At 31.1% G+C, this 27,845-nt stretch overlaps 4 protein-coding genes across 5 annotated transcripts; 2 read left to right on the forward strand and 2 right to left on the reverse strand.

The window, feature by feature from the left end:
- Nucleotides 1-2,369: 2,369 nt before the first annotated feature.
- Nucleotides 2,370-5,580, forward strand: LOC101244694 (NAD(P)-binding Rossmann-fold superfamily protein). Its single transcript, NM_001346008.1, has 8 exons — nucleotides 2,370-2,879; nucleotides 2,956-3,187; nucleotides 3,298-3,377; nucleotides 3,486-3,642; nucleotides 4,284-4,365; nucleotides 4,559-4,646; nucleotides 4,881-4,927; nucleotides 5,086-5,580. Exons 1-8 carry the CDS (start codon nucleotides 2,756-2,758, stop codon nucleotides 5,287-5,289), a joined length of 1,014 nt encoding a protein of 337 aa, NP_001332937.1. The 5' UTR covers nucleotides 2,370-2,755; the 3' UTR covers nucleotides 5,290-5,580.
- Nucleotides 5,581-7,223: 1,643 nt separating this feature from the next.
- LOC101244401 (rsm22-cox11 tandem protein 2, mitochondrial) lies at nucleotides 7,224-13,010 on the forward strand. 2 transcript variants are annotated; one of them, XM_010327030.3, is made up of 12 exons: nucleotides 7,224-7,497; nucleotides 8,362-8,627; nucleotides 8,749-8,822; nucleotides 8,923-9,017; nucleotides 9,714-9,811; nucleotides 10,063-10,146; nucleotides 10,996-11,076; nucleotides 11,184-11,267; nucleotides 11,365-11,460; nucleotides 11,684-11,838; nucleotides 11,927-12,015; nucleotides 12,111-13,010. In XM_010327030.3, the coding sequence occupies exons 1-12, from the start codon at nucleotides 7,368-7,370 to the stop codon at nucleotides 12,443-12,445; spliced, it is 1,587 nt and encodes a 528-aa protein (XP_010325332.1). In that variant the 5' UTR covers nucleotides 7,224-7,367; the 3' UTR covers nucleotides 12,446-13,010. The 2 variants fall into 2 exon arrangements, with proteins under 2 accessions (XP_010325332.1, XP_004245476.1); XM_004245428.5 differs by having other exon boundaries at nucleotides 11,684-11,763.
- A 660-nt stretch (nucleotides 13,011-13,670) lies between these two features.
- Nucleotides 13,671-14,979, reverse strand: LOC101251314 (MYB-like transcription factor 4). Its single transcript, XM_004246040.5, has 2 exons — nucleotides 14,724-14,979; nucleotides 13,671-14,473 (listed from the first exon to the last, which is right to left on the reverse strand). Exons 1-2 carry the CDS (start codon nucleotides 14,854-14,856, stop codon nucleotides 13,755-13,757), a joined length of 852 nt encoding a protein of 283 aa, XP_004246088.2. The 5' UTR covers nucleotides 14,857-14,979; the 3' UTR covers nucleotides 13,671-13,754.
- Nucleotides 14,980-19,348: 4,369 nt separating this feature from the next.
- On the reverse strand, nucleotides 19,349-24,317 carry LOC101244103 (uncharacterized). Its single transcript, XM_004245427.5, has 8 exons — nucleotides 24,105-24,317; nucleotides 22,515-23,710; nucleotides 22,309-22,399; nucleotides 22,045-22,202; nucleotides 21,909-21,960; nucleotides 20,363-20,442; nucleotides 20,185-20,278; nucleotides 19,349-20,078 (listed from the first exon to the last, which is right to left on the reverse strand). Exons 2-8 carry the CDS (start codon nucleotides 23,685-23,687, stop codon nucleotides 19,537-19,539), a joined length of 2,190 nt encoding a protein of 729 aa, XP_004245475.1. The 5' UTR covers nucleotides 23,688-23,710; nucleotides 24,105-24,317; the 3' UTR covers nucleotides 19,349-19,536.
- Nucleotides 24,318-27,845: the final 3,528 nt, after the last annotated feature.

The following is a 27,845-nucleotide window of genomic DNA, read 5'->3' on the forward strand; positions in this document are numbered from 1 at the left end:
AAACAACAAAAAGGGCATAGTATTTTATTGCTGGATAAACAAATTGCTTTTTCTAAGCTATAAATATAAATAAAAGTACACTCCCCTACCAACTAAAAATCTAATCGTATCATAAAGTATTATGTAATCTTTAATTAGAAAATTTATTACTAAATTATTTATAATAAAAAATATTCTAATTTAATATAAAATTTATCATATAAAATTAATTTAATACAAATATAAAATATCGAGCGGAAAAAAAAAGAAAAGGAAGAAGGTCCCCCCGCAGCAAGGCACGAGGATTGAAGAAGTGCTACAAAAAAGCTGCATTTTCGTGGCTTCTTTTCCTTTTAATAAGTAATGTATTTATTATATATATATATATATATATAAAAAGGTCCTACCAATCTTTTTATTATCTCAACTAAGTTGCAAACTCACAAAGGACAATGCCAAACGTGAAGTTAAATAATCATTTAATTCTCTTTTTAGTTAAGTATTACTTAATAAATAAATAAAAGGTTGATTTATGATAACTAAAAGCTCATTATACATTTGGATCGTAGCGTTTTCTTGCTAGATTACAACCATTATGTATTCATCATATTGGGATCTCATTAGATTCATGATTGGAAGGTGATGACTATATATTCTTCTAGTTAACATAAAGTAGTAAAGTACTTTACCTCCTTAATTTATAACAATAATCAAGTTGCTAATATGAATTTAATTATTTTCCCATATAATTGTTGTTATTAGTAATATGTATTACCTTCGAAGGAAAGAGAAGAGATTAGAATTGTCAATTACTCCTTCAATATCTTATACACGAAAATATTACCAATTGAAAATTTAAACCGAAGATTATAATTTTTACAATAGTTACAAGAAAAAATTATCTAATTATACAAATATTTTTATTATATTTACATCTTTTTTCTTTAATTGAAATGATAATATATTTTACTATTTCGTATCAAATTTCAAGTTAGACAATACACCTTGATACATATTTTATTGCTATCAAACATAGAGAGAGAGGAGAGAGAATTTTTTTTTGTATTTCAAATACATGGAAATCACACTAGATAAATGTATTTGACATGTATCATGGTTACAATATATATATAAAAAATTATACATAATTTTAACCATATATATCTGAGATATATGTATATAAATATATCTGAATGCACTAAATACATATATTTAAAATCCAAATTATAATAAAATTCATATTATTACATAACGTATATATAAATAATTACCTTTTAAACTAGTAATATTTCCATAGATTGTCATATATATTAAATGTCTGCATAAGAACCAGATTTTATAGTATAATATCTCCAACAAAAATTGAATATTATGATTATTATCTTTCAAACCTTTTTCTTTTGGAAGGATAGAAAAAAGATATATATTAATAAAAATATAAAAATAAAGTTTGAAAGTGAGAATGATTGACCAGTAACTTTACTATCCCTTCGAGGCCGTAGATTGACTCATCTCCACCCTCACGTGCGATTCTTCTTTGACGATAAGATTAGATTATTATTATTATAACGATTAATTAAATAATTAGTTATTATAATGATTAATCAATAAATTATTATATTATTAATTAATTATATGTAGTAAGTAATTTTATTATTTAATTACTCGTAAATGTCCTCTACAGTTCATCTTGACACCTGTGCCACCTCCTTTAATAATCGCCGACTATTGCTATTGGCCAATTTATTTATTTTTATTTGGCTTGAAAAAATATTAACAGAATCCTTTATGATTGTTCATTGCTTTAATGATGGTATTACAAACTTTAATCAAAAGGGATTTGACTAAAAGTGCAGATAGATGCTAGCATCAACAATTTTAAAACATGTTTATAAATTCATATTCGTAATTAATATTAAAAATGCCACAGTAGACTAGTTCTCTACGCCAAATAAATCTCACGGTAGTTAGTTTTCAGTAATTCTTTCTCCAAAATATATATTATTAATGTTATAGTTTATTTAAAGAAAGTTTATATATACTATTTGACACATAATGTACCTTTGATATATAAATGGTGAGTTAGCACTTAATAATTAAGCAATAAATGACTTATATATTTACATTTGTCGTTTTAATATTGTTTTTTTACTACTTAAACTGTCTAAAGTATGTGTAAATCAATTTCAAAACTGTAAAAAGTGGTTAGGGGTAAAGTTTGTTAAGATTCTAATGACTATTATAATTAGTACTCCTACTAAATACAATTAAAAAATTAATCTCAATCAGTGACAAAGATGTAATCCTCTATTAGCGTCTTAAATGATTCCCTTAATCCCTACCATCCCCTTATTATAAAATTCCCATTTCCTCTTCCTCTTTTTTCCACACAAATCCATTAGCCTCCACAACCTCCATAACTATTTTCTCTCTATCAGTTTCTCTGTATACTGCTTCTTCTCTTTTTAGAGTAGAAAAATCGCAGGCCTAGAGTTGTACTAGTTTCGCCTTTTTGTGTTCTGAATCACTGTAAAGTGTGTGAGGTTTCGGCTATCGCATCAACAACAGTCAATAGCAACTACTTTCTTTTTTTTTTCGTTTTCGGTTTTCCCAATTGTTATGGTGTATGGACCACTAGTACTGCAAAAAGTTGTTTTCTGTGAAAGCAATTTCTGGAAGGAAAATCAAGCATAGTGTGTTTGTTGTACAGCACTACTGTAGTTACTAGTAAAAAACCACTGTATCACATAGAGAGCGTGAAAAATTAACCAAAAAAATGCTTGAAACGGTGAAGTACTTGCTTGGTTCCGCCGGAGCTAGCGGTTACGGTTCAAAATCCACTGCCGAGAACGTCACCGAACAGTCTCCTGATCTTCGGTCGGTCACCGCTATTATCACTGGTAAGGATTTTCATTGAAAAAAATTGATTAAATGAAATTTTACCTCATTTCTGATCTGAGCATGTGACATATGCAGGTGCGACGTCAGGAATTGGAGCGGAGACGGCGAGAGTTCTGGCAAAACGTGGTGTTAAGCTGATTTTACCGGCGCGTAGTGTAAAAGCGGCAGAGGAAACAAAAACTCGAATCCTATCTGAAGTGCCGGAGGCGGAGATCATCGTTATGGCTCTCGATCTTAGCTCTCTGAGTTCCGTACGGAATTTCGTCGCTGAATTTGAATATCTGAATTTTCCTCTCAATCTTCTCATGTAAAGCTTCATTCACTATAATTAACCTCTTTAGTTCCGATCAGCTGTGTATATTAGTGATTAGTTTTCTAATTTTATTTAGAAGTCACGTTTTATCTGTTTGATTGCAGAAACAACGCCGGAAAATTCGCTCACCAGCATGCCATTTCTGAGGATGGAATTGAGATGACATTTGCTACTAATCACTTAGGTAAATTTTCAACTGTTTTCTCTCTCGTTTACATGCATGTGAAAAAGTTTTTTGATACCGATTAAATTAATCATTCATTTTTTAAAATTTATGTGTGCCAAACTTCAGGCCATTTCCTTTTAACAAAGCTTTTACTGAAGAAGATGATCGAGACGGCTAATGAAACGGGCGTTCAAGGAAGAATAGTGAATGTATCCTCAAGCATCCATGGCTGGTTTTCCGGCGACTCGATTCAGTACCTCCGACTGATCACTAAAGACAAAAGGTGAACTTTATTCATTATTATCTCTTCCGTAACCGTTTTGAAAAATCGGGGAAAAGTACAATGCGTTACTTTCATAGGACTTTGTACTGAAATAAATGCATTATTGGTAGAAGATAATATAGGATTTCAAAGTATAATATATATTCGTGTATTCACTAGTATTTCTGAAAATAAAATATAATATTTGTATATTGAAAGACGTTTTTATAATATTATATATACACGGACTACTGGCCTCTTGCAATTTTTTATTATCTGGATTTAAGATTTGACTATGTAAAAAATTCGCAAATTATTTGAAAGTTAAATTTATATCTACTATCGTCATTGTATTAAATTAAATCTGAATGGATTTAGACTAAAATATATGAGGTGGTGTTCAACCATGATTTGTTAGTAAACTTCAACTGACTTAACAAAAAGACGTAGTTAATTATGCACAGTCGAAACTTAAAGTAGGGTTAGATTTATATCTCATTTTTGAGCTTTAAACGACCGATTTTTTTAAAAAAATCATTTCATTATGAATACAAATTTAATCGAGTAATAAATTAAAATTAAAAAAAACTATTGGAAAAGAAGTAAACATAATTAGCTTGATTTAATTGTGAAAGAGAGTAATTTGTCTTGTTATTGGACAGTCAATACGATGCGACACGTGCATATGCTCTCTCGAAGCTGGCTAATGTTTTGCACACCAAGGAGCTGGCTCGGGTATTGAAAGTAAGTCCAAAATTTTCTCTCTCCTTTTTTTTTAAAAAAAGAAAAAGCTTTTCGAAAAAAATGTTATTTATTGATTTAGGAAAAAGTGAAATTTGTTGGCTTGCTCCTGATTCATTAGAAGATTGAATTATTTGTTTGCGTTAAGATACTAGAAATTAAATTTAGATGTCTTTTTGTCTTTTAAATGTTGCAGAAAACGGGGGCAAATGTGACAGTCAATTGTGTTCATCCTGGAATTGTAAGAACTAGACTCACTAGAGAACGAGAAGGCCTCGTCACTGGTACTTCTTTTTTTTTTTTCACCAACCATTAATTAAGTTGATTAATTTTTTTTAAGTGGATTTGATTGATCAAAATAATTTACAAAATCAAAGTTTACAAAAACTAGCTAGCGTGATTAGATACCTCGTTTGACAAAATAAAGAAAACAGCTTGAATAGTGTGGTTTAAAATTTAAAGTAAAATATATTATGTTCAAAATAATACCTCATGATTTTTGTTTTTTATAAATGCAGATCTGGTATTCTTTTTGACCTCAAAACTCTTGAAGACTATTCCACAGGTTAGTTTTCTCATACCCATCATCTCAAAATCTGCATCCTAAGGGAATCTAATATTTATATAGACATCAATGGTTGATTCTGTATATTGAAAAAAACATAACGATAAACTATATGCAAGCATGATTACTTATATGACGTTCAATGATATAAATTTCAGGCAGCTGCAACAACTTGCTATGTTGCTACTCACCCAAGACTTGCAAATGTGAGTGGAAAATATTTTGCAGACTGTAATGAAGTTTGTTCTTCAAAGTTGGGTTCCAATTCAACAGAAGCAGCACGCATATGGTCAGCTTCAGAGATCATGGTTGCAAAAAATTCAAATGCAAATTTAGATCCATTGGAGGCCAGCTTACTCTGACGCTCAAAGCGACTCGTTCCTTGGCTGCGGAGGATTTAAAACAGGCTATAAACAGAAAATAGTTAGTTCTTATATGGTGTAGGACTTCTGGCATAATGAGGAAGATATAAGTAAGTAGTTCATGTATAAAGGAAAAGTTTTTGCAGCAACATAAACAATATATATATATATATAATACACACAAACCTAGCTAGCTAGGAGTATGTTCATCTATATAGTAAGCTTAGAACTCCTATTATAATATGTACATTGGTTTTATTTGTTCGTTTAGTTTGTTAATGTTAAATTTTACCAGTCGTACAAAAAATGTGGTTGGGCAGTTTGTTCTACATTTAATTTGGTGAAAAATTGTGATTGGGCAATTCAATTTACATGTAATTGGTGTATACAGTTGTTATACTTATTTTAAAATGTTTAATTGTAGAATAACTCAATTTGCAAAAAATAATTAAAAGGATGTATTAATTGTTTTTAAGAGCAGGGAAAGAAATTTAAGAAAGATGGAATCAATAACATGGGTTCGTTAGTTTCCATGTGGATGATAATTTTTATTTTCTGGGGTATCTTTGATGGGTTAATTAGGGGCCTACTAACATGTATCAGGTGCTAAGGCAAGCGTGTGTGGAAGCTGAAAAATAATAGTATTAAATTAAAGGACAGAAATATCAGAATTATTATTTTCTAAAATATAAAATATACGAAAGTGATCTTATGTATGTGTTTAAATTCGAATACGTGGATGTTACCATATCAATTTTACATATTTAAGAATTAAGATCACAAGTTAGCAATAAATTTACTATCATCTAAATATTATGACATGTTAAAGTTCACTAGTGTCAAAATGCTCTATTTGTTCTTAAATTTCATATCGACTCAAATTAATTCACACAAGACAAAAGAATAAAAATTAATCATATTTACACTTTTACTTTGAAATTTAATTTAAATAAATCCTCAAAATTTGAGTATTTGATTGTATATAGCCTAACAATTACACTTTTGACCAAATTCATCCGTCAATCTATAAAAGGTTCAAACCTACCAATTAAATGGACACAGAGGATAATATATAATACATGTTTGAACACTCAGATCATGTATTCAAACTCAACCCAAAGTAATTTATTAGACAAATTATGTCTTATAAATTGAAACGATTTTTAATATTTTTAAAAATAGCCCATAATACAAGAATGGACGTTTGGAAATGGTGGACCAAATTTTACCACCCTTTAACCTAACAAGTTGATAGGAACCTCATCTTGTGCAATAATAATAAAACCAGCTTCTCTTCCACTTAAAGTGCCTTCTTCTCTGTATATATTTTTTTCTTCATAATTATGTTTTGATTCCACCACCATCTATTGTCTCAATATTTGTGTGGTGGAACATATTGTACCCCTTTCAACTTTAATTTATTTAAATTGGGGAAAAGGTAAATTTTGTTTGATATGATGTTTCCTTTTTAATTGTTGGAAAGATATATGAGTTATATTTATTTATGTGACTATTTTCTTAATGGTTAATTACTAGTTAATTAACCATTAACGAAATAGGTGGACTTGCTCATAGTCGACACTTTAGCTTTGCTCCGGTTCCATTCGATCATTCTGAATTTGAATTAGAGACTTCACTTTGGAATAAATTATTATATTCGTGATTCAATTAATCGAGTTAACTTAAACGGTCTTCCACCTATCTGATCAAACTAAAATATTCAACGAATATATAATTTGTGTATCATCATATATGATCAATGTATAATATGTGTATAGTTAATAGAAAAAAATAAACAGTATCTCTACCTGTAATGGGCTTTTACATAAAGAGAATGGACATGGATTACTGACTTATGGGCTGTATATTATTTTGGGCTTTTCTATTCGGCCCAAACTCCTAAATTATGGGCCCATTTCAACCCAACACAGGTAACAGCAAGAAATCTACTGCGAATGGAAGAAAGAAAAAAACCTTCGTAATGGCAGACTTTAAACCCTATATGCAGTGTAAAATTTCCCAATTTGCCCATTAATAGCTGCCGGAATTTCGCCGGAAACTGCGAGGAGTCACCAGAAATGGCGTCAATAGTATCGGAAACCGTTCCGAAGTTCACCGCGGAGGCCCTCAAATCCGCAGCTAAACAATCTGAACGTTGCCATATTGTTCCTATCCGTCTTCGTAGAGCTATCAAAAAGTATCTCCGAGGTAAAATTTCAATCCTTTTTCATATACTATACACGTCAATTTGAACATTAATTTCGATAGAATTTGCTCGTTTAGAGTTTTTGGCTGAAATAGTAACTTAAGTATTGCAATTCATACTCAAAATATCACCTTTTAGCTTACATAATCCTTCGAGCATGCAAAAGTTGAATTACTTTTTTTTTAATTAACCGAAAATTAGCTTCTTTCAGCTGGCCTGTTCCATTCTTGTGTAATATTTTAAGTCCCAATTTACAAATGAGGAAGGTAGGGATCAAGCTTTAGTGTTAACTTAAATTTTTCTTGGATAATAATCTCGATCATTTTAGCAGAGCCACTGTTAAATTGTGATATTATCGATTTTGCCAGTATGTTTTCCCTTATTTGTTAGGCAAGTTCTTGTTTTACGTTCAAGAGCTCGGTAGCTAAAAGCTTGGGATGTGTTTGTTTGCCTCTTTTTTTCGCTAGAGTTGTACTGATTTGATGTTATCGAGGAGAGGATATAAGTCATGCTGAGAATATCTTTGAAAACACACATGCTTATATGCTTCCTTCACATTAGCAGTCAACTTTGTCATATTGATAGCATTGCTGAGTACAGCTCTCTTTCTGATGTTGCCATACCATCTCTGGTTTTACATTAGCAACTTCGCTTCAAATATTTGTCCTTTTTTCTTTTGAGATGAACTATCTGTTGGTTGCTTTCTTTGTGATTTTTGTATGTCTGAGGAGATGAGAAGGTTTGTTTTTCAATCGTCTTTATTTGTGAATGCTAAGGGAAACTTGATAGTTGTTGACCGATTGATGCATTTTTGTTTGATCTCTCTCTTTAAGTTTTGTTTTTTGGTTTGATCTAATCTATTGCAGAGCAAGAGGAGCCACATATGAAGAGAAAAGTGTTGAGGTTATCAGAATCTTTCAGCCAAATAAAGGAAGTGAATTTGATGCTTCCAACCTCCACATCCAAGGAGCTTTTTGAAGATCCTCTCAAGTCTGTTGATTGTTCACAGCGGTGGAAAATCAAAAGTGCCTATGGTGACATTGGCCTCAAGTATAGGGATGATGAAACACTAGCCTATGTGGCGTCCCGTATGCCTGCTGTCTACTCGGCTCTTTATAGAGTTCTTAGTGAGGTGTATAAATATTATATTCTATTGAAATGCCTTGCAGAATCCTTATGATGTTTGGTTTTGGAACATGAATGTAGATTTTGGTTGCTAAAGTGAGTGCTTTAATATGATTGATTCCATTTAGGTACGCAGAAGATTGCCTGGTTTTTCACCTGCTAAGGTGTTGGATTTTGGGGCAGGGACTGGTTCTGCGTTTTGGTAAGTTGATCTGATATTTTGTTGGTTAATTATCATCCCCATGCGTTAATTTCTGTTAGACCCTTTCGTTAGACAAGTGTTACATTGTGTGGTTATGCAGGGCAGTTAGAGAAGTGTGGCCACGTTCATTGAGTAGAATTAATTTGGTAGAGCCATCACAGTCCATGCAGCGTGCCGGACAGAGCCTTATAAAAGGTACATTCTGGTTTTCTATGGACTCCTTTTGGTCTGGAAAAAATTAAGACTTTTTGTACATGTGTCTTCGATTGTAATTAATAGTTATGGCTACTTCACTGATCAGCTCGTTCAATTTTCTGAGTCACTGACTTAGTTGGAAGTGTGTCTGTATGTGTATGTCTTATTAAATTTCTGCATAAATCAGATTCATCTTTAAGCGACTATGCCATACCATGTATAGCTAGTGATGTTATGAAGTTCTGGCCTTGCAAATTGTTGTCTTATCAGATGAATGATTTTCAAGAACATTTTTTGTGCTTTAAGATTCTGGGCAGTGCATCTTCCTATGAATGAAACTGAATGAGCCTCATAAACTACCACCTGAGATGTCATATCTTGAAGTCATTTGTTGTTGTCGTCCCTGGGACATAATGTGCCATTGTGCTGCATGATAAGGTAGTGACCAGTTATGTTTTAGTACAACCAAAGTGTTACTGCGCAAGTGGTTTAGGATCGCTTCATATTACTTTACATTACCTTTTCAAAGAATAAGAGGCTTGCTTTCACATTGGTCTCCAGCAGTTTTCAATGCTCTAGTTTTGATGTGTCCAAACCTATTACCTGTTCGCATATATTTTAGTTACTGTTCAACTGCTGTAATTAGAAAATATGAGGCTGATAAAGATGGCAAAATATGTCCTGTAATTGCTGTAGGTCTTAAAAGTTTGCCACTCATTCAAAGTTATGGAAGTATTCAAGCACTCTCTCAGGATGTCAAAAAGAGTGACAGACAACATGATCTTGTGATTGCTGTAAGTACAATCTTATAGTGGTGTTGGCTCCTGAAATTTGTGAAGGAATTTCCCCAGTTTTTCGTACTTCTTTCGCATCCTCTGAATGCTCTCATTAAAATCCTTCATCACTTCGTCTAAGAAAATAGTGTTATTTTGTTGTGCTTTATTTTTCATTGACAAAAAAATATATAGACGCTATCCTCTGTTAGATCCTAATTGATTTTGTGAATATTTTTGGTGCTGAAATTTTCAACTTTGTTTGACCGAAGTCGTATGTACTCGGAGAAATTCCATCTCTGAAGGACAGAATCACGGTTGTACGCCAGCTTTGGGAACAGACAGGAGATGTTCTGGTATGTTAAAATGCATTCTTAAGCTTTATATCTACATGATTAAGCATACTCCATTCATTATTGATGATTTGAAGATTTATGGGGAGGTGAGAAGTCAATACTTTCAAAGATTTAAGTTGATGAATTCTTAAAATTGTTGATAACCATTTGAAATAATATAAATGTTAGAATTGTGTAAAGTATTTGGTGCATCCTGGAATGAGAAGTGTGTATACAAATTTGACAAGGGAAGGACGTATTAAGCGCAAATCGTATAATGCCTTTATTGCTGTAGGATTTGATTTTTTTTAATTCAATCAGAAAACTCTGATAGCTTCTCAAATATATAAATGCATATCGAGCGAAGATTACTCCTCTTTCTAACCGTGTGAAGGACAACGAGGGTCAGGATATATACAGTAAAATTACTGTCACATTTTTGCAGTTTAAATAACATAGACTTCACTAGAGAGGGGAAAGTGAAAAGGTAAATGAGGAGCTGCATGCGTAAAGAGAGAGACAACTGTGTAAAAGAATCATATCAAGGTACTCATCAAAAACAATTGACTACTGAATGAGTGAGGGGGAGGTGATGGTTGTTGCTCTTGTGTAGAAGTTTTTGCATGCTATTGTTACCAGACTGATAGCATGATCATGACATTAGAATTTTTTGATACGACTGAATTCCTTTTTGAAGGTGGCCAGCATTTCCTTAGTGCTGAAGAATACAAATTACCAATTCAAAAAAAATGATAATCTTACTTAGACAGCTGTTGGCTGAAATATTTATTTCTTATCTCTTTACAAAACATTTTCTATTTGTAAGAAATATGAATGTTATTTCCCTGATGACAATGTGCTGTTGAGCAGGTCCTGGTAGAACCAGGAACACCACAAGGATCTAATATTATATCTCAAATGCGATCTCACATTCTATGGATGGAGAAAAGGGTAAAACTCACTATTCGGTATTTGCTTGGAGTGGTCTGGTTTATACGAAGTCGGAATGTGAATTCTTAATGATCTTTTTGCTTTGTTCTTAAATATTAACTTTGTAGAGAAGCCGCAAACTAGAAGGTGTATCTGGCAAAGACTCTAAAGCATTGACGACACTAAAGAATGGGGTATATATAGTTGCTCCGGTAAGTATTTTAAGTTTGATGATATAATGACTTGAATAGATTGGACTACATTTTTCTGTATGAATTGATTTACTCTTTTTTTAAAAAAAAATTGCAGTGTCCACATGACGGACGTTGTCCTTTGGATAACACTGGAAAATATTGTCATTTTGTTCAACGCTTGCAAAGGACAAGTTCGCAACGTGCCTACAAGGTTTGCCTCATATTCCTGTGCCTCCTAAAGCTAGATGAGCTCTCTGAATTTGATGAAATCTCTTCTTACCCCCTCAAATCTTTGCATAGGGTCAGATATATTCTATTATAAGTTCCCAGCTAAGAAATTGATCTCTTCTTCGCTTCTGGAGTGAATTTGCCTTTTTGGTTTGTACTTGGGTTTGAATCATGTTTTTTTTAACTCTGATGCCATTGACTTGTAGAGGTCGAAAGGAGAGCCTCTACGTGGCTTTGAAGATGAAAAGTTTTGCTTCATCGCTTTTAGACGAGGAGAACGGCCAAAGCAAGTTCTTCTTCAAGAATACGGAATGCCAATTGTTAATTTGTTTTTAGCTTGTTCCATCATTACCATTGTGAAGTGCAAATTTTCACTTTTTATTTTTATTTTTTATTTTCGCCATCTTCTTAAAGTCTCCATTGAACTAATTTCTTTGTTTTTCAAGCAGAGAGCCTTGGCCATTGGATAGTATGAAGTTTGAGACATTGAAGGAGCAGCATGCCAGAAGGAATCCAGAGGATTTAGAAATTGACTATGGTATTTGCTATCACTATTAAATCTCAGTTTTGCTTTGCCATGTTAAAACATCTACATTCATTTACAAAGTAGTGACATTTCTCCTTTTATTTCAGAGGACCAATTCATCTCAGAAGATGAGGGTATTGAGGATGAAGTAGATCATGTCACATATGATTCCGATGCTACAGAAACAGATGCTGTTACTGAAAATGATGATTGGGAGGAAGAAGGTGAAGAAAGGACCCATGCCGATCTTGGTGGTGGTTGGGGAAGAATTATATACAGTCCTCTACGTAGGGGTAAGCGGATTGAAATGGACGTTTGTCGATCAATAAATCAAGAAGGCAGTGAAGGGTCATTTGAACGGATTGTTATTACAAAGAGCAGAAACCCAACATTGCATCATCAGGCGCGAAGATCGCTTTGGGGTGACTTATGGCCCTTCTAAATTTTGTTAGAAAAATGGCACTCAAGGTGTTTGGTCCATCAGTAAGAGCGCAGTGTGATGTCTGAGTTAGGCACTCATCACAGAGTTCAAATGTCGCAACAAACAAAAGCCTGGTAGGAGGGGCACGTCTATAATCCATCAAGTCTCAAACTATGCTTCACTTGCCCTCAGTTATCAAAGAAATTATTTTTGTTAAAAATAGTTTCTTGAGTAATGTAATAAATGTATTTTCGTGTGTACCCATTTTCTGAAAAAGAAGAAAAGTGAAGTCAGATGGTTATTCTGATTATGACAGAGGATAAGATTGGGCCAAATGGCTCAAAAAGTAGAGTTACTGCATACATGTGAACCACATATGTCTTATTCATAATTCTTGTACGGAATCATGGAACAGTAAAAGAGTTCGAGTCACGTGCCAGCTTAGAAGATTGGTATGGAACAGTACTCTGTGTGAATCGCGGTTGTTTGATATGATGTATAAGAATATCGCTCGATATAGTGTATTCATAATGTTGAGATTATTACACATTATTTGTTGTCTTTACTTTGGACATATTTGTTCCTACTGAGCGTGTCACTATCGCATTTGATTTCTTTTGGTTTCTTCTTCACGAGACAAATTTACTTATTTTTTCTCTCATTGTAAGTAGCGCACCATGATTTGTGGCTGCTCTTTTTATGAACACACGTTTTATTCATTTTTATGCTTTTGTCGACATGCTAAATATTTCTTTGTCCTTTTGATATTATTATTATTATTCCTATGTTTTCGGGGATATCCACCTAACTTTGTGGTCCATTTTTTTAAAAATAATTTTTATCGCTTTAATATCAAATAAATTATAGTGGATGAAATGAATTCTCCTCATTGCTTCATTTAAGTTTGAACTATATCATCAATATACATCTTTTATGAAGATTTAAAATGTTTTTAATTTAACTTTGCGATCAACTATATCAATCAATATTACATCTTATAAGTTATAAGGATTTAAGATGTTTTATATTAAATATTTGCAAACTCTCTCTTTTATTTAACTTTGAGATGATGATACGAATAAGGTCATACAAGTAAATTTAAATCATAACTTTTGATTTTTTTTTATGTGTTTAGGATGTATCTTTTTTTTGTTTTAACGTAATTATAATACTTTCGATATCGCTTCAACAGAAATCTAGTCATAACACAAAAAAGTTGAGCTAAAAGCTAAAAAAACTATAAAAGTAGAAACTAAACAAATATACATTACTCGTTAATTAGAATTAGTCGGATCAACAAACTTTATAAAAAGCCTATCCAAACTAAAACTTACATTGAGAATTTTTTCTCCGTTTGATCTTCTTGAATTTCAGAAAGAAGTAGAAGATATTCTTCATATACTTTTTCCACCATATTATCATTCATTTCCACTTTGTTTGAAAAATTGCAGCTTTCTCCCATAAGAAATTCATCATAAAATCCACCCCCTTCAAGTAATTCATCAAAATCTAATTCCCTTGGAAATAACTTCACCTCTTTTTCCCTGTCTTTTCCATCATCAACTTTTTCAAAATTACTATTTGAGGAACAAGTAGTAGTACTCAATGTATCATTTTCAAAACTATTGTTCCTTGAAATCCCACAAGAAATCCTTATGGGCTTTGGTGCAAATACTTTTATCTTCTCAACTTGTGCAATTTGACCCTTCAACTTCTCATCATTGCTTTTCTTCCCCACTTCTTTTCTTGATTTCTCCTTTTTGGTTTGTTTTCTTGATTTCTCCTTTAATTTGGTCAAATTCTTGTGGGGTTTTGGTTCAATTCCTGTGCTTCTGAGCTTCTTGGTCAAATGCGTATTCCAATAATTCTTGATTTCATTATCTGTTCGACCAGGTAATCGTCCGGCAATTAATGACCAACGATTACCCAGAAGTGAATGTAATCTCACTATAAGATCTTCTTCATCTTCACTAAAATTTCCTCTTTTAATCCCTGGCTTTAAATAATTCACCCATCTTAATCTACAACTTTTCCCACACCTAAGCAATCCTGAAATATTTTTCATAGAATTACGCTAACGAGCAAGAAAATAAATACACTCATATATAAATACATATGGTACAACAAAAGTCATTTCATTCCGTAACGAGCAAGAACTATAACAGAATTTTCATAACAATAATGTATTAAACACACAAATTTTAAAGAAGAAAATTAAAATTTATTGTTACTATATATATTAAAAATAACTTGTATCGTATCAAACATCGAGAAAGGAATTAGAAAAAAGAAAAATTACCAGCATTTTTAGGCAAAGATCTCCATTGGCCTTCACCATATTGATTGATATAATTAGTAAGTAATAAATCTTCTTTAGTAGACCATGGCCCTTTACGCAATCCTTCTTTAGCACAACATGGTGCTCTTCCCATTTTTATTTTTTTTTGTGTGTGTTTTTTCTAAAGAAAAATTTTCAGAACAGAGAGAACTAAGAAGATGCAAAAATTAGGAGAAAGGTAGTGATCTTTTCGAAGCCGTGAAGTTGAAAGTACAAAAGCATTATTATTATAGAATATCGTTGATGCTGTTTGACTCGATATTTTATATTTTATTTATTTATTTATCTTGAAATTTATGATTTAAAATAAGATATACGTATTTGTGCGATTATAAATAATTTCATTGACAACTAACTGGAAAAAAAACAAATTATAACCAAAAGAGTATTTCATTAATCTAAACTCATGTTTATTGACAATATTAGTTAAAATCATTCAAATAAATTGATTTAATAGGTAAGAAAAGAAAAAATAGTAGTATTTTAACACAATAACATTAGCAAGTTTTTTTAATATTTCAGTGATCATGTGTTTCTCCACTGAGCTCGTTAGGTGAAAAAAATCATATTTTATAGTATAAATTTTTAATTGATTCATAATGAATAATAATATGTATATATAACTTACATCCTTATAATTATTGTAGTATGAATAGAATTTAAATAGTAAACACTATTTCATTAATATAAATAGCTGTTAACATCATCAAAATCATTTTTATTCGCCGTACTTATTAAATAACTATATGCATGACTACAAACTCATTTAAAGACACCTTAGATGATATCATAACTTTTTTAATACTAACGATATATATAATTTTAACACTTATTCTTTTTAATTATTTTTATCTAGTGTCTGAAATTTATATTAAAATTTATTTATATTACTTTACACCACGTAAAGCTCCAATTGAAAGAAAGTACTCGTTTCCAAAAACTAACACTTATCAATATTTATTATTTATAGCAAGGGAGAAACTAATAGAAAAGTAAAGGACAGTGCGATCAAGTTGTTTCTTATTAATTGAAAACTTACATTCAATTATTATGTCGTACACCTTTTTCAAAAAATACATTTCTTTGTAGAGCGCCAATCACATGCTAGCCAAAAAATAGTCTATCGTATAAAAAAAAGGGTCATTTTTACTAGTTTAGTTAAAAAAATATATATAATTTATTATTTTATTTTTATTATTAAATATTAATTATTTTTAATATTTATATGACTCATATATAGTAATGAGTGATAAGGTAAAATTATCATTATGTTTTTAATCTTTTTTTAAAGAATATGTCGAATTAAATAACATGGAAAGAAGTGCAGATGAATTAACTATTTAGTATTATATCATCTCGTTTAATCATAGGCATTCACCTTAACAAACTTTAAAACTCAAATGTTTTCTAATTAATATTGATGTATATCATTAAAAAAAATCTATTGTCTTTTACATGTGAAAGTTTAATATCTAATAAACGCTTGAAATCACACTTAATTCTTTTTTATTTCAAAATTTAATGAATTTATCGTCTTTCTCTTTTGAGTCAATCCATTTAAAAATTGAGATGACATGTTCACGTCATATTAAAGGTGGAGAAATTTTGAATCTCGACTAAAGATGCAGAAATTTTAATCATTTCACCATATTTTGTGATTAACAAAAAATATTTTTTTCTTTCAATTTATATGATAACATATTCTTATCGTGTATTCGAACATAATTTTTTTAAAAAAAATTGAAACAAAATTGAATACATGATATTACCATGAAAAAAATATTATAAATCATAATAATTTAAAAAAATTAAAAATTTAATATTATAAAATATCACTTTTAACTTTCAAAAAATTTTGAACAATATAAAAGTAGTAAAGAAGGTAGTTGTATAAACAGAGAATCTGATCCACCTCTGATACCCAACATGTGTCAACTTCAGTAAAATATTTTAATTGTGGCAGTTTTTATTTATTTATTTTATTAATCTAAAATGGACAACTTGATCTGTATGTGATATATTTATGTTGTGTTTAACTGTAAAATAAATAAAACTGATTTTTTATGAGTAATTTGAAGTGAAAATAGCTGTTTTAATTTATTTTTTGTAGTTTTTGGATTTTATATTTTGGATCTTTATAATAAAAAATAAAACGTGTTTTGAAATGGCTTGGGCTTTTTTATTTGTCAACAAACCCAACAGTTACAAAATCCAAATTTATGGTACCAAATTGGACCCAAATTCATCCACGTGCATGCATGTGCTATTATTAAACAAAAAAACATGTTAATTTAACCAGTGTAAAAAAAAAGAAAAATTTAACCTATAAGTTCAATGTAATGGACAGACAAAATTAGTACACAAAGAATGCGACGTACCATGGATCGCATTGTTATTATTTAAAGATTTGGAGAATCGTTGGATCAGAATTTATCACATGATAGAGAGCGAATTGATGAGGATAAGTTAAAAAGGTAAATCGTAAGCTAGTAATGACAGTAACACATATGTTTTTATTTGAATTAAATTATCACGTAATTTAAGAACTATTATATATAAGAATTATTGAGCCAAAATTACATAATACGAGTTTGGACTGCTACAAATATCAAATCAAAGTTGGACTCCAGCAGTAGAATGCTAGGGTTTAACAGGGTTGGTCAATGATTAGAATCGCTAAACTAATAAATTTTTACACCAATAATATTTTAGAAAAAAAATATAATTTCACGTAATATACGTATTTTTGAGCTTGATATTAGCGAGCTCAAAGAACAACAAACGATACGTATCACCGACTGGAATTACCGTTAACGATAATTTCTTATTCCAAATTTTTTTCATTGGTTTATTCAGATCAAATGAAACCATGATTAGACGTTGTGGACTAACAAAAATGTATCCTATTGGTAGGTCAGGGAAATATTATTTTTATAGTAACTTTTTGAATCTGTAGGATGACTAGATCCAGTCTATGAATATATATATATATATATATTACTATAACTTTATATATACCAACTATATTCAGAATCATAATGATTAGTAGTAAATCATGTGACCTTATTTTAAAAAACAATAATATATTTCCTTTGTTTTATTTTTTGGATTTTGTTGTTCTTAGTATTTGATTTTTTCTAGAGCTTATTCCCCTCTTAGCCGCCGTGTGTTCGAAAGGTGAATTTTTATTATTTGTTTGATAAATTTTTTTTTAAAAAAATAAAGTTTTTAAAAAATGATTTTTCTAATAAAAGTAAGCAAAATAGATTTTACCAGTGAGATTCACCCTAATACTTGTAACCTCCAGTAAACCTATGATAATATCTATCTATATTATATATAAATACTTTTAGAATTGTTAAAATGAATAAAAAGAAAGAATATCTTTAGTGCAAAATATTTTCTTTTTGTACCAAACCCAACTTGAATTGCTAACACCATATATCATCAATAATTACTTGAATCCGTTTTTTTTAATTAATTATTTGCATTCACTTAAACCTCTAAGGTGTTTTCTACGTAGGTTGATATAATTATATGTGCCATGTCATATTTGATATAGTTAACTTAATTATGTAATATGGGTAAAAAAAAAATTGGGAACTTGAAATGATGTCTATTAGATCACTTTATTAGGACTTAGGAGTAATAGGCTTAAACAGGTATTATATATTAATAAACCAAATTAAAACATGTAGACAAGCCTAACACATACGATGATTCAGGCAATGATTTGATTTAAGTGAGGACAACATAAATTATGGACATTAGTGAAAATTATCTAAGAAGAATTTTTGGACTCTTTTGATATGACATAGCCACAAAATCTTCTCACTTACAATAATTTTGTCGTGGATCTAAATTTGAATCAAACTGAACAGTTTATTATTTCAAATTATTTGTCAAATTTTATGTGAATTTTAATTAATATATAACTTAATTTAACAGGATTAAACACTAGACTTTTTGAGAAGCGAAACATAATTTCGGAGAGAGGGAGCTAGTATTACACAATTATGAGTTGCATTCGTCAATTGAGTCTTTTAGTTGCATGATCACTTCGTTCAGAAGCTTGTGTTGGTATTAGGAGGTACTAGTTATTTTAACATTTTGAAAAATCTTTGAGTCCTGATTTTAATATTTTAATTTTTTCATATTTGGTGTTTTGAAGAAAAATAAATTCTCTAGAAAAATGTTTTTTGAAACAAGAAAAGTGACTTCCCTGATGAGAATAGGGAAAACAAGTTCAATAAGTGATATTTCAAGTTTATTATCTCCACTCGCTCCCCAACTTATCCCATTCTTGCAGTGTTTTGTGAGACTACATTTATGAATGTTCTAGGGACAATATATATATATATATATAAGTATTGACACAAGTTAAAGATTTAATGGGTGTTACTAGCCAATTCGAGATAACGATACCAACGATACAATACAAACCATCCAAATAATAAACCATTTATTTTCTAGAAAGATATATTCCATTCTCGGGTGTTCATGTGTGGTTAGATAGAGTGAGTTCTCAGAAACTAGTAGTGTGTATGCAAAAATTGGCAAGACTTTATTGAAAAAATTGAGCTGCATTTTGACTTCTTCAATGTCCAGCACTCTCTTGGTGCTGGATATTAATTGGAAAATAGTAATCACATTTAATTCAAACAAATAAAAGAATATGTATCTATACTAGTAGTAACCTATAAACAATAGGATCTCTTTCCCTTTTGAACGCAAAGACAAGAATTTAATCATAAATTACAAACAATATAGATTTTCAAAAACGAATTGGTAATCCATAGTTGAGAAATGTTCTAATACATCCATCCAGTCCAGCAGTAACAACCACAAGACCCCACAGATGAGGAGAGCTCAATGCACCTTGCCAAGCACTTTTCAAGAACTTGTACTCAGACTTGCATACCGATGGGAAGACAGTTACTGGACTCGAAGAATTAGGCAGTTTCTCCTCTGGCCATGTCGCGGAGCCCTTAGTTAGAGAGTCTACCAAAAATGTACGCCCTAGGGAGAAACAATCGGACGCCCTTGGCAGTGAGTTCCTGTTGACATTTCTGTTTTCTAAAATACTACTTCTAGGTAGCGTTCCTGGATTTGTGTTGAAGCCCGACCAAGGTAAGGCAACTGATGCGTTGTTGGAAAAGAAACTCTCTGATGACCGGACTTTTTTCGGTTTGTTTGTTCTTCGGCCCTGCTCAGTATAATTCCAGATATGTACATTTGAATCCTCGGTAACTGCGAGAATGTGTTTCCCGTCCGAAGTGAAAGATGCAGGAAATTGGTTCCCTGAATTTCGAATTCCTGGACATGCAGCAAACAATACTTTCAGAACACAACTCTTACATTCTCACTGGCAACCAACCAGCTTGGCGCCAAAAGGAATTCACATCAAAGGTTTCAGACACACCTTTGAATTTGCAGATGATATTGGATCTACAAAGTATTCTAACTTGCGAGTCAGCAGAAGTTACCATGACTTTGCTAGAGTCGCTCGGGCAGTACTGCATGAAGTTCGTACATCAGTTCTTAAGCACATAATAAGCACGAGTTCTTCTGGTGAAATAAAATTGAAAGCAAATGGTTACCTGAAATCCAGTTATTCTCTTGCGAGCAAGCTTCTTCTTTCCTGGCAGGCATACTTGTGAGCCCATCTGCAATTGATTACCTAACCCAAAGGAATGATAACAGAGTGTCAATTGCCAGCGAGAGTACATTCAAGAGGAAAATATAGTTAAGCTTTCACCAGGACTCCACATAAAGAAAGAAAAAAGAGTTTAGCCATGGATATAATACATCCACCATGGCAAAACTGCCTTGAGAAAAATTTATCACAGAAGAAAAATCTCCCAGAATATTCTCATTTTAGGCAAACCATAAGCACTTTTCAGCGATGAAGTGAAAATTTCGCATCCGTTTGACAATGCTAGAGATAACACTGGAAGGATCATAAAAGTCTATCTTTGATAGGTCCAGCTCTAGCAACCACCCTCTTTCAACAATAAGGAGACCAAGATCTCTAAAATGGGAATATTTGGCAATTTGTCAGATACAGAGACTTCACTATTTCTTTACTATGAAGCATGTTGATCATTTTTCTTAAGCTCATACTAAAATCAGGTTATTAAGCATCCTTTCAGGTTTATGCTCCAAGAATTTGATTACTATTCTCCCATCGCACACTAACAATGCATGTTGTCATTGACATTTCTGTAAGTTCACCATACTATCAAAGTATTAACTCCACTCTTTTAAAAGTTCCCTTGAATTCAAGCCCTATATCAAGCAATAAGAAAACAACTTACAACCCATTCAGTTATCTAACTTATGTCAAAGCTACCAGACGCAAATTAGAACTAAGAACCAAAGTCTTGCCTAAACTTCCAGAAAAAACACCAAACTATTTTCTAGCTAGAATGGAAAATATTAGTGCTAAACTCTTTCCTTGACATACAACTTTTTCACCAACAATGAACTGCCCCATACTTGTAGCATGAAAAGAAAGAAGCCTTCACTGTGCTTATATATTCACATGCAGAATGCTCATATAAATAGCAATTATAGGTTGAGGTTCGAAGAGCCACCCTCGACAATGTAAGTGGGTGGAGAGAGCACTAACAACTAAATTCAAGAAAATCTAAAGATCATTTTATGTCGTACGATTTATCTACCAAGCCCAACCACTTACCTCCCAACCCCCATATCCACCACCACAAACTGCAGTGATTAAACTGGTATGTTATCCATATATCATAGCTGATATCAAACCATAGACTTTGCTAGAACATAAAGGCTACTCAAGACCAGAAAGAGATAAATTGTCAATCTAATCTACCCTCAGAAATGGTTTCTATCACCCCTTTGCCCTCATCTCAAATAGGGGACGGGCAAAGAGGGGGAGAAATTTTGAGAGAATAAACATGCAAACTCATCTCGTAAACCACAAAAATAAGTGTATCATAATAACACTTTCACGGAGCATAATATACAATAGGATATGATATATTCAGCTCCATGAAAACCAATTCCAGAAAATTTAGACAAAAAACACAATCAGTTTCCAGACTTGTTAGTTTCTTAGACATAGGAGTGAGGGAAAAAAGCAAAGGGCAAAAAGAGAAGGTACGTCCTTACCTATTACATCATAAAAATGACAATTGCCATCCATGGATCCCACTACGCCCCCCTGGATCAATTAAAAGCAATAAATCAACGGAAGTCCATTAAAATGGCACAATATTTGAAAAGTGTAACAGCAATGCAATCAAACCTTTCCATCAGGACAATAACAAACAGCAGTCACTATTTCTTTTACATCAGTCCAATCGATTACTCGGCAACCATGCACCTCCCAGAGACGTATTTTCCCATCTATTGAACCGCTAATGAAAATGTTATCATCTATTGGATTGAATTCTACACAAGTGACTGCATAAAGAACACAACATTGACATATTGGTAACATGGTCCTTTACCATTTGAAAGATTTTTGAAAATACTTTAATATAAGAAGTAACCATAGAGTCAAGCTCACCATAGTTATTATGTGAATAAACGCCAAGGCATTGATCTTGCCCCACTTTCCAGAGACGAGCTGTTTTATCAACTGAAGATGACAGCAGATACTGCAGAAAATGATGTCCATTACCAGAATTACACTGTGTTCACATTGGAATATATTATATGAGGCGACAAAGGACGACAGTTAGTGTAACTGCGCCATAAAGATATTATACTGACCCCATTTCTAGACCATGAAAGGGCCAAGACCTCACCACTGTGTCCATGGAACTCGTGCAATGGTTTCTCCAATATCCGGAAAATCTTTGGTGGGAGGACGACACAAGCTGATTCTGGCGATTTCCTCATCATTTTTGACACACTAATTTTCTCTTTGTTGTCGTTCAGAGAAGCTAATTTTGACGTAGGAGTCAGTGAGAAGTATAAACAAGAGGAGTCACCATCATGTGCATTCAGGTTGTTTGGAATTTCATCTGCAATCACCCTCCACATGCGCACCATGCCATCTTTGCCAGCACTTGCTAGATACTGGCCACAAGGACTAAACTTCATTGTTGAAATTGAGCCCTCGTGTGCTAGGAACTCTTGCCCTGTGTGAAGTGAGGACAGTTCTTTTGACTCCTTATCACATGTGTGGACCCGAACTCTCTGAATGTTAGTACCTGTCTTTAAGTTGGATTCCTTGCCTTTCACTTTGTCCCCCATTGACTTCACCTTATTATGAGTCGCAACAGTTAGCTTTTGAAGCCAACTTCTTTTAGTTTTTGTCTTAGTATCAACTGTATCAATTCCATCCGCCGCTCTCCGCAGATACTTCTGAACCAAGGGCGATGGCCCAAGAGTTCTATGGAACTCTTCAGCAGTGAACAACTTGTTTGAACCTACTTCCCGTACTTGGCTAAGCATACCTTCCTGACTAAATTCATCAAGAACAAACTCTACTCCGTTGTCCAAATTTCTAATTTTCCAATGCAATCTTACTTCTGCTGCACCATCCTCATCCAATTCCAAAGCTTCATTAGAGTGGAAAGATTGAGAAGACCGACCTGAGAAACAGCTTTCTTGAGAATCTGAATTTGCCAGAACAGTTTCACCGACATCCCTTATTCTATCAACACTCATCTTTCTGTAATGAGTAGTAATACCACCCTTTTCTTTCCCATCAGGTCCGTCCCAACTTGAGCTCAAACCTATCCACTTCAAAAATCTATCACGACGTTCATCAACACTTTCTGGATCCTTATTCCATAAGTCATATCCTAAAACACACTCGTCACCCAAACTACGAACACATGTCTCATTGCAATCAGAACCCAAATCAGAAACAGAAGTAATCTCTTCACGGCTATCAAAGAAACATTCTTCTTCAAACTCACTATAACTCCCCATCATCCTTTGAACTCAAACTACAAAAACTAATAAATAAAAACAAACTCAGAAACATCCATTTAACAAACAATCAATCAACCTAACTAATGAGGTTTGACAAGATATTAACTTTCCTCATAATTTCACTATTTTCAACAAAATTGAATTCCCAATCAAATCAAATAACAAAAACAGCTCAAAAACCAAACATAATTCTTCTATCCAAGCAAAAAAAAAAAATCTCAAGAATCCACAAACATGAGCATAACCATTACTCCAACAAAAGATCTTGTAAAAGACTAAAAACTGATAAACCCATAATTCACAAATGCTTGTATAGTTCATCAAAAATCTGAAAAGGGGTTCATAATATACAATCAAGAAATGGTAAAAACACAAAAACAAACAATTTTCAGCGATTAAAGACAAGATTTTTCATACCTGAACTGCCATGAAATTATGAAAAAGAACCCCAGAAAAATCAGTTCACCGGAAAGCTGATCGACTGTTTAACATACACCGGCAAAATCAAGACTGAACAAAAAAATTGGAGAAAATCCAAACAATAAAATTAGAAGAAGAAAAAAGAGTATTAGAAGAAATCTGTTCCGAAAAAAATGAGTCGTTTATTATTCTCCCGTTTCCCTCTTTACTATTTTTGGCTTTTTCAGTCTATATAATTATAGTTATAATTATTAGTTGACAGTTTTAACCTCCAAATTGATGTGTCCGTTCAACTAACTCTCGTGGCCCTCCGTTTAATTAATTTATATGATATAGTTTAAATAAATAAATCGAGTTTAATATTAAAATTGTAATAATCTCAATTTGATATATAGTAGATAATATTAAAATTTTAGTCATAAAATTTAAATAAGATTATAATTTTTACAATTTAAGATTTCATTTGATATATGATATATAATACCAAAATTTTAGTCATAAAATTCAATTAAAATTATAATCCACAATTTGATTTTTTATTAAATATTGAAGAGGGGAAAAAATACTTTTAAGAAATATTTGATAAGTTTCCTAACAATATGCTTACGTGTTAGTTGTTGACCAAAATTAGTCAACGAATAATATTATACTCTTAATATATTTTCCATTCTACAATGTACAAACCCCCCTTTGAATTTTCAGCAATTGGGATGGGTGTTGATATTTATTATTTCAATTTCAATTACGAGTTAGATATTAATATATAATTTAATTAGATGATGTAAATGTTTATGAAGTATTATTAAAAAAAAAATGTGTGAAAAATTAATATTATGCATGTTACATGCAACACTCACTTTAGAGTATTCAACTCATTTGTATATTTTTTTGATTAAATATTTATTTTTTTATCAAATAAATAATATACTTGATAAATTAATAAAGTATATTTAAATCAATTCAAACATAGGAAAATAAATTTTAACTATATATTATATTTAAAGGAAAAAATAGCTATATTTTATATTTATACATATAATAAATGTTCATTTTTATATTTTATTCAATAACATGGCCAACTTTTCTATTAATGAGAACGTTGCGATACATGTTGTAGCCAAACGGTGCATTACTATCTTTTTTTTTCCAGGTAATTTACTTTATCAATAATACAAAACTTTATTTGCATTTATTACGTAATATATTTAATATATTCTTTAATTTAAGTTAGGGCCAAATGCCACGTGATTAGTTGCCTTTATTCTATATGGTTTTGATGCCCAACCAACATATTCATTAAAGTTTCAGAAATTATTTTTAATGATTATTCGATATTTCATAATTACTTGTTTAATTAGTTCGAATATATGTGTATGGCTCATTTAAAAATAATGCTTCCAATTTCTAGCTTTAAGATGGTCGAATTGTCGAGATAGAACTAGCATAGAAAATTGAGCTCGATAAAATACAATAATTTTAATAAATTATATATATTTATGGAAAAGTATGTTCAATATGTATTTTTAAGATAAGTTTTTTTTAATTATACACATTTATTTCAATGAATTGTAAATTGTGTATATTTTATTTACTTACAATTGATATATATATATTAAAAGTAGATGTTATTTTTATGTGGTTATCTAAATTATTTAATAAATAACTAATAAAAACATGTATAGATTTTTTTAATTTAAACTTAAATTGAAAATATCTTATTAAAATATTTAATTATGAACGGAGATGTTTAATAGATATATGACTCCGTTCAAATATCTAAATAGAATATGACAATTTAAGGATAAAGAATTTATTAAGCCAAGAAATTCATTAAGTAAATTAGTGATCAAACAAACTATCACCGCCCACTTAGCCAAAAACATACAACACATGGCATGGGACATTTACAATAAATATATATATATATATATATATATATATATATATATATATATATATATATATATATATATATATATATATATATATATATAATCTTGATAGCTGGAAAAAAGCATCTACGTATTAAGCGTCTAGAAATATTTTTAAAAAGCATGAGACTTCTTTTAGAAAATTATGTTAATTTAGTCAAGAATAGAATAATATTATATCACATTAGGTTGATAGTGTTGTTCTAATCAACTAACAATTACTTTCGAAAATTAGATAAGATTTCTATCCACAATCTATAAATAAGTTGTCACATATTTTTCAACAAAGTTTGATAGAAAAAAATTCAATGTCTGAAACAATTTCAATCTATACAAGTTTAAAATTAAATCATCTTAATACATAAGGCAATTAAGATGTTGAATATTTAACAACTAAACGAGTAACACCTAAATAAAATGTCACAAGTTTATATATTATTAAACTAGTGTTGCTCATTTGATTCTCCTTTACTTTGTTAATTAGGTAAAAATGATTGTTGGATACATAAAATAAAATATTATACCACTAAAAAAGGAACCCACTAAATGATGTAATATAAATAATTTATTTTAATATAAATATTAATAATTTCTTCCACATTTTGGACCCCTAAACCCTTAACTATTAAAAAGGGAATAAAAACAAAATATATATGAAATTTCAAAGTAAATGGAGTTGATTGCAGACGTTGAAAGGCATAGGGCCATATATAAGGCCAGGGCCAAAATTCTGTTGGAATGATAGTGATCTAAGTGACCATCATTGCATGTGGGTGGTGGTTGAGAGCCTATTCTAATCAAATCATCAACTTCTTTGTCTATAATTTAATAGCAAAAAAAATTGAGTCATATATCTTATTAGCATACGAAATTTCTATGTCATTATCGGATTGGAGAATATGAAGATCGAAAATTAATAAGTAATTGAGCATTGTAGGGTTTTATCTTATTAGTATTATTATTAATACATACAGTTTTATTTTATGATTTAATTATTATATATTGTTTTCTTTGCTTCAATTATTGTATTTTTTAAAATTATTTATCATAAATAATTTTTTTATCTTCATAAGATATTGTAAGATTGTGTATCACCTTCTCTGTTCCCACTTATAAGATTATACTAAAACTATTGTGATAGATTATCCTTATAATTTGTAGCAAATATGTATTGTATTATCTTTCACTTTTAAAAAATGTCGTATAAATATCTTTTGAATAATCTGATATCATGATAAATTATCGAATGGTGAAACCAAATTTGTTGGACCCCTCTCTTTTTTTGTCATAGATAGTGTGGTCCTTTGTGAATTCTAGAACACAATCTAGAGAAAATATGTTTCCTAGTTCCTACAACTGTAATTCTTTTGAAAATTTGCTTGACCAATCTTTATCTTTAGTAGGCGTTTGGATATAGATTTATTTTTTATTTTTTGAAATCAAGGTTAGAAAATAGTATTTAAAAATTAAAATTGTATTTGAAATATACATTTTGTTTGAAAAAGAAATATAAAGTTTTGTGGTTGAAAAGAGAGTTCCTCGATTGGAGAACTAGTTTTACTTGTTGGGCTATTACAGATGAAGCCTTGTGACAATTAGCCCAAATCTGAGATAATCCATGGACCTACTAAAGGTATTTCCGGGCAAGTATACATATGTTGCATTTGTGCTTTTGGATCACCATTTAGATTTAGGTAGCTTACACAATTTTCACTCGATTAGAAACTAACTACTTAGATATACATGAGTTTACAATATTGTGAAATTTAGCAAACTTTTTGCTCTCAGATACATGTATTTCTGGATA

This window comes from Solanum lycopersicum, chromosome 8, assembly GCF_036512215.1.
Source record: "Solanum lycopersicum chromosome 8, SLM_r2.1".
NCBI classification, from domain to species: domain Eukaryota; kingdom Viridiplantae; phylum Streptophyta; class Magnoliopsida; order Solanales; family Solanaceae; genus Solanum; species Solanum lycopersicum.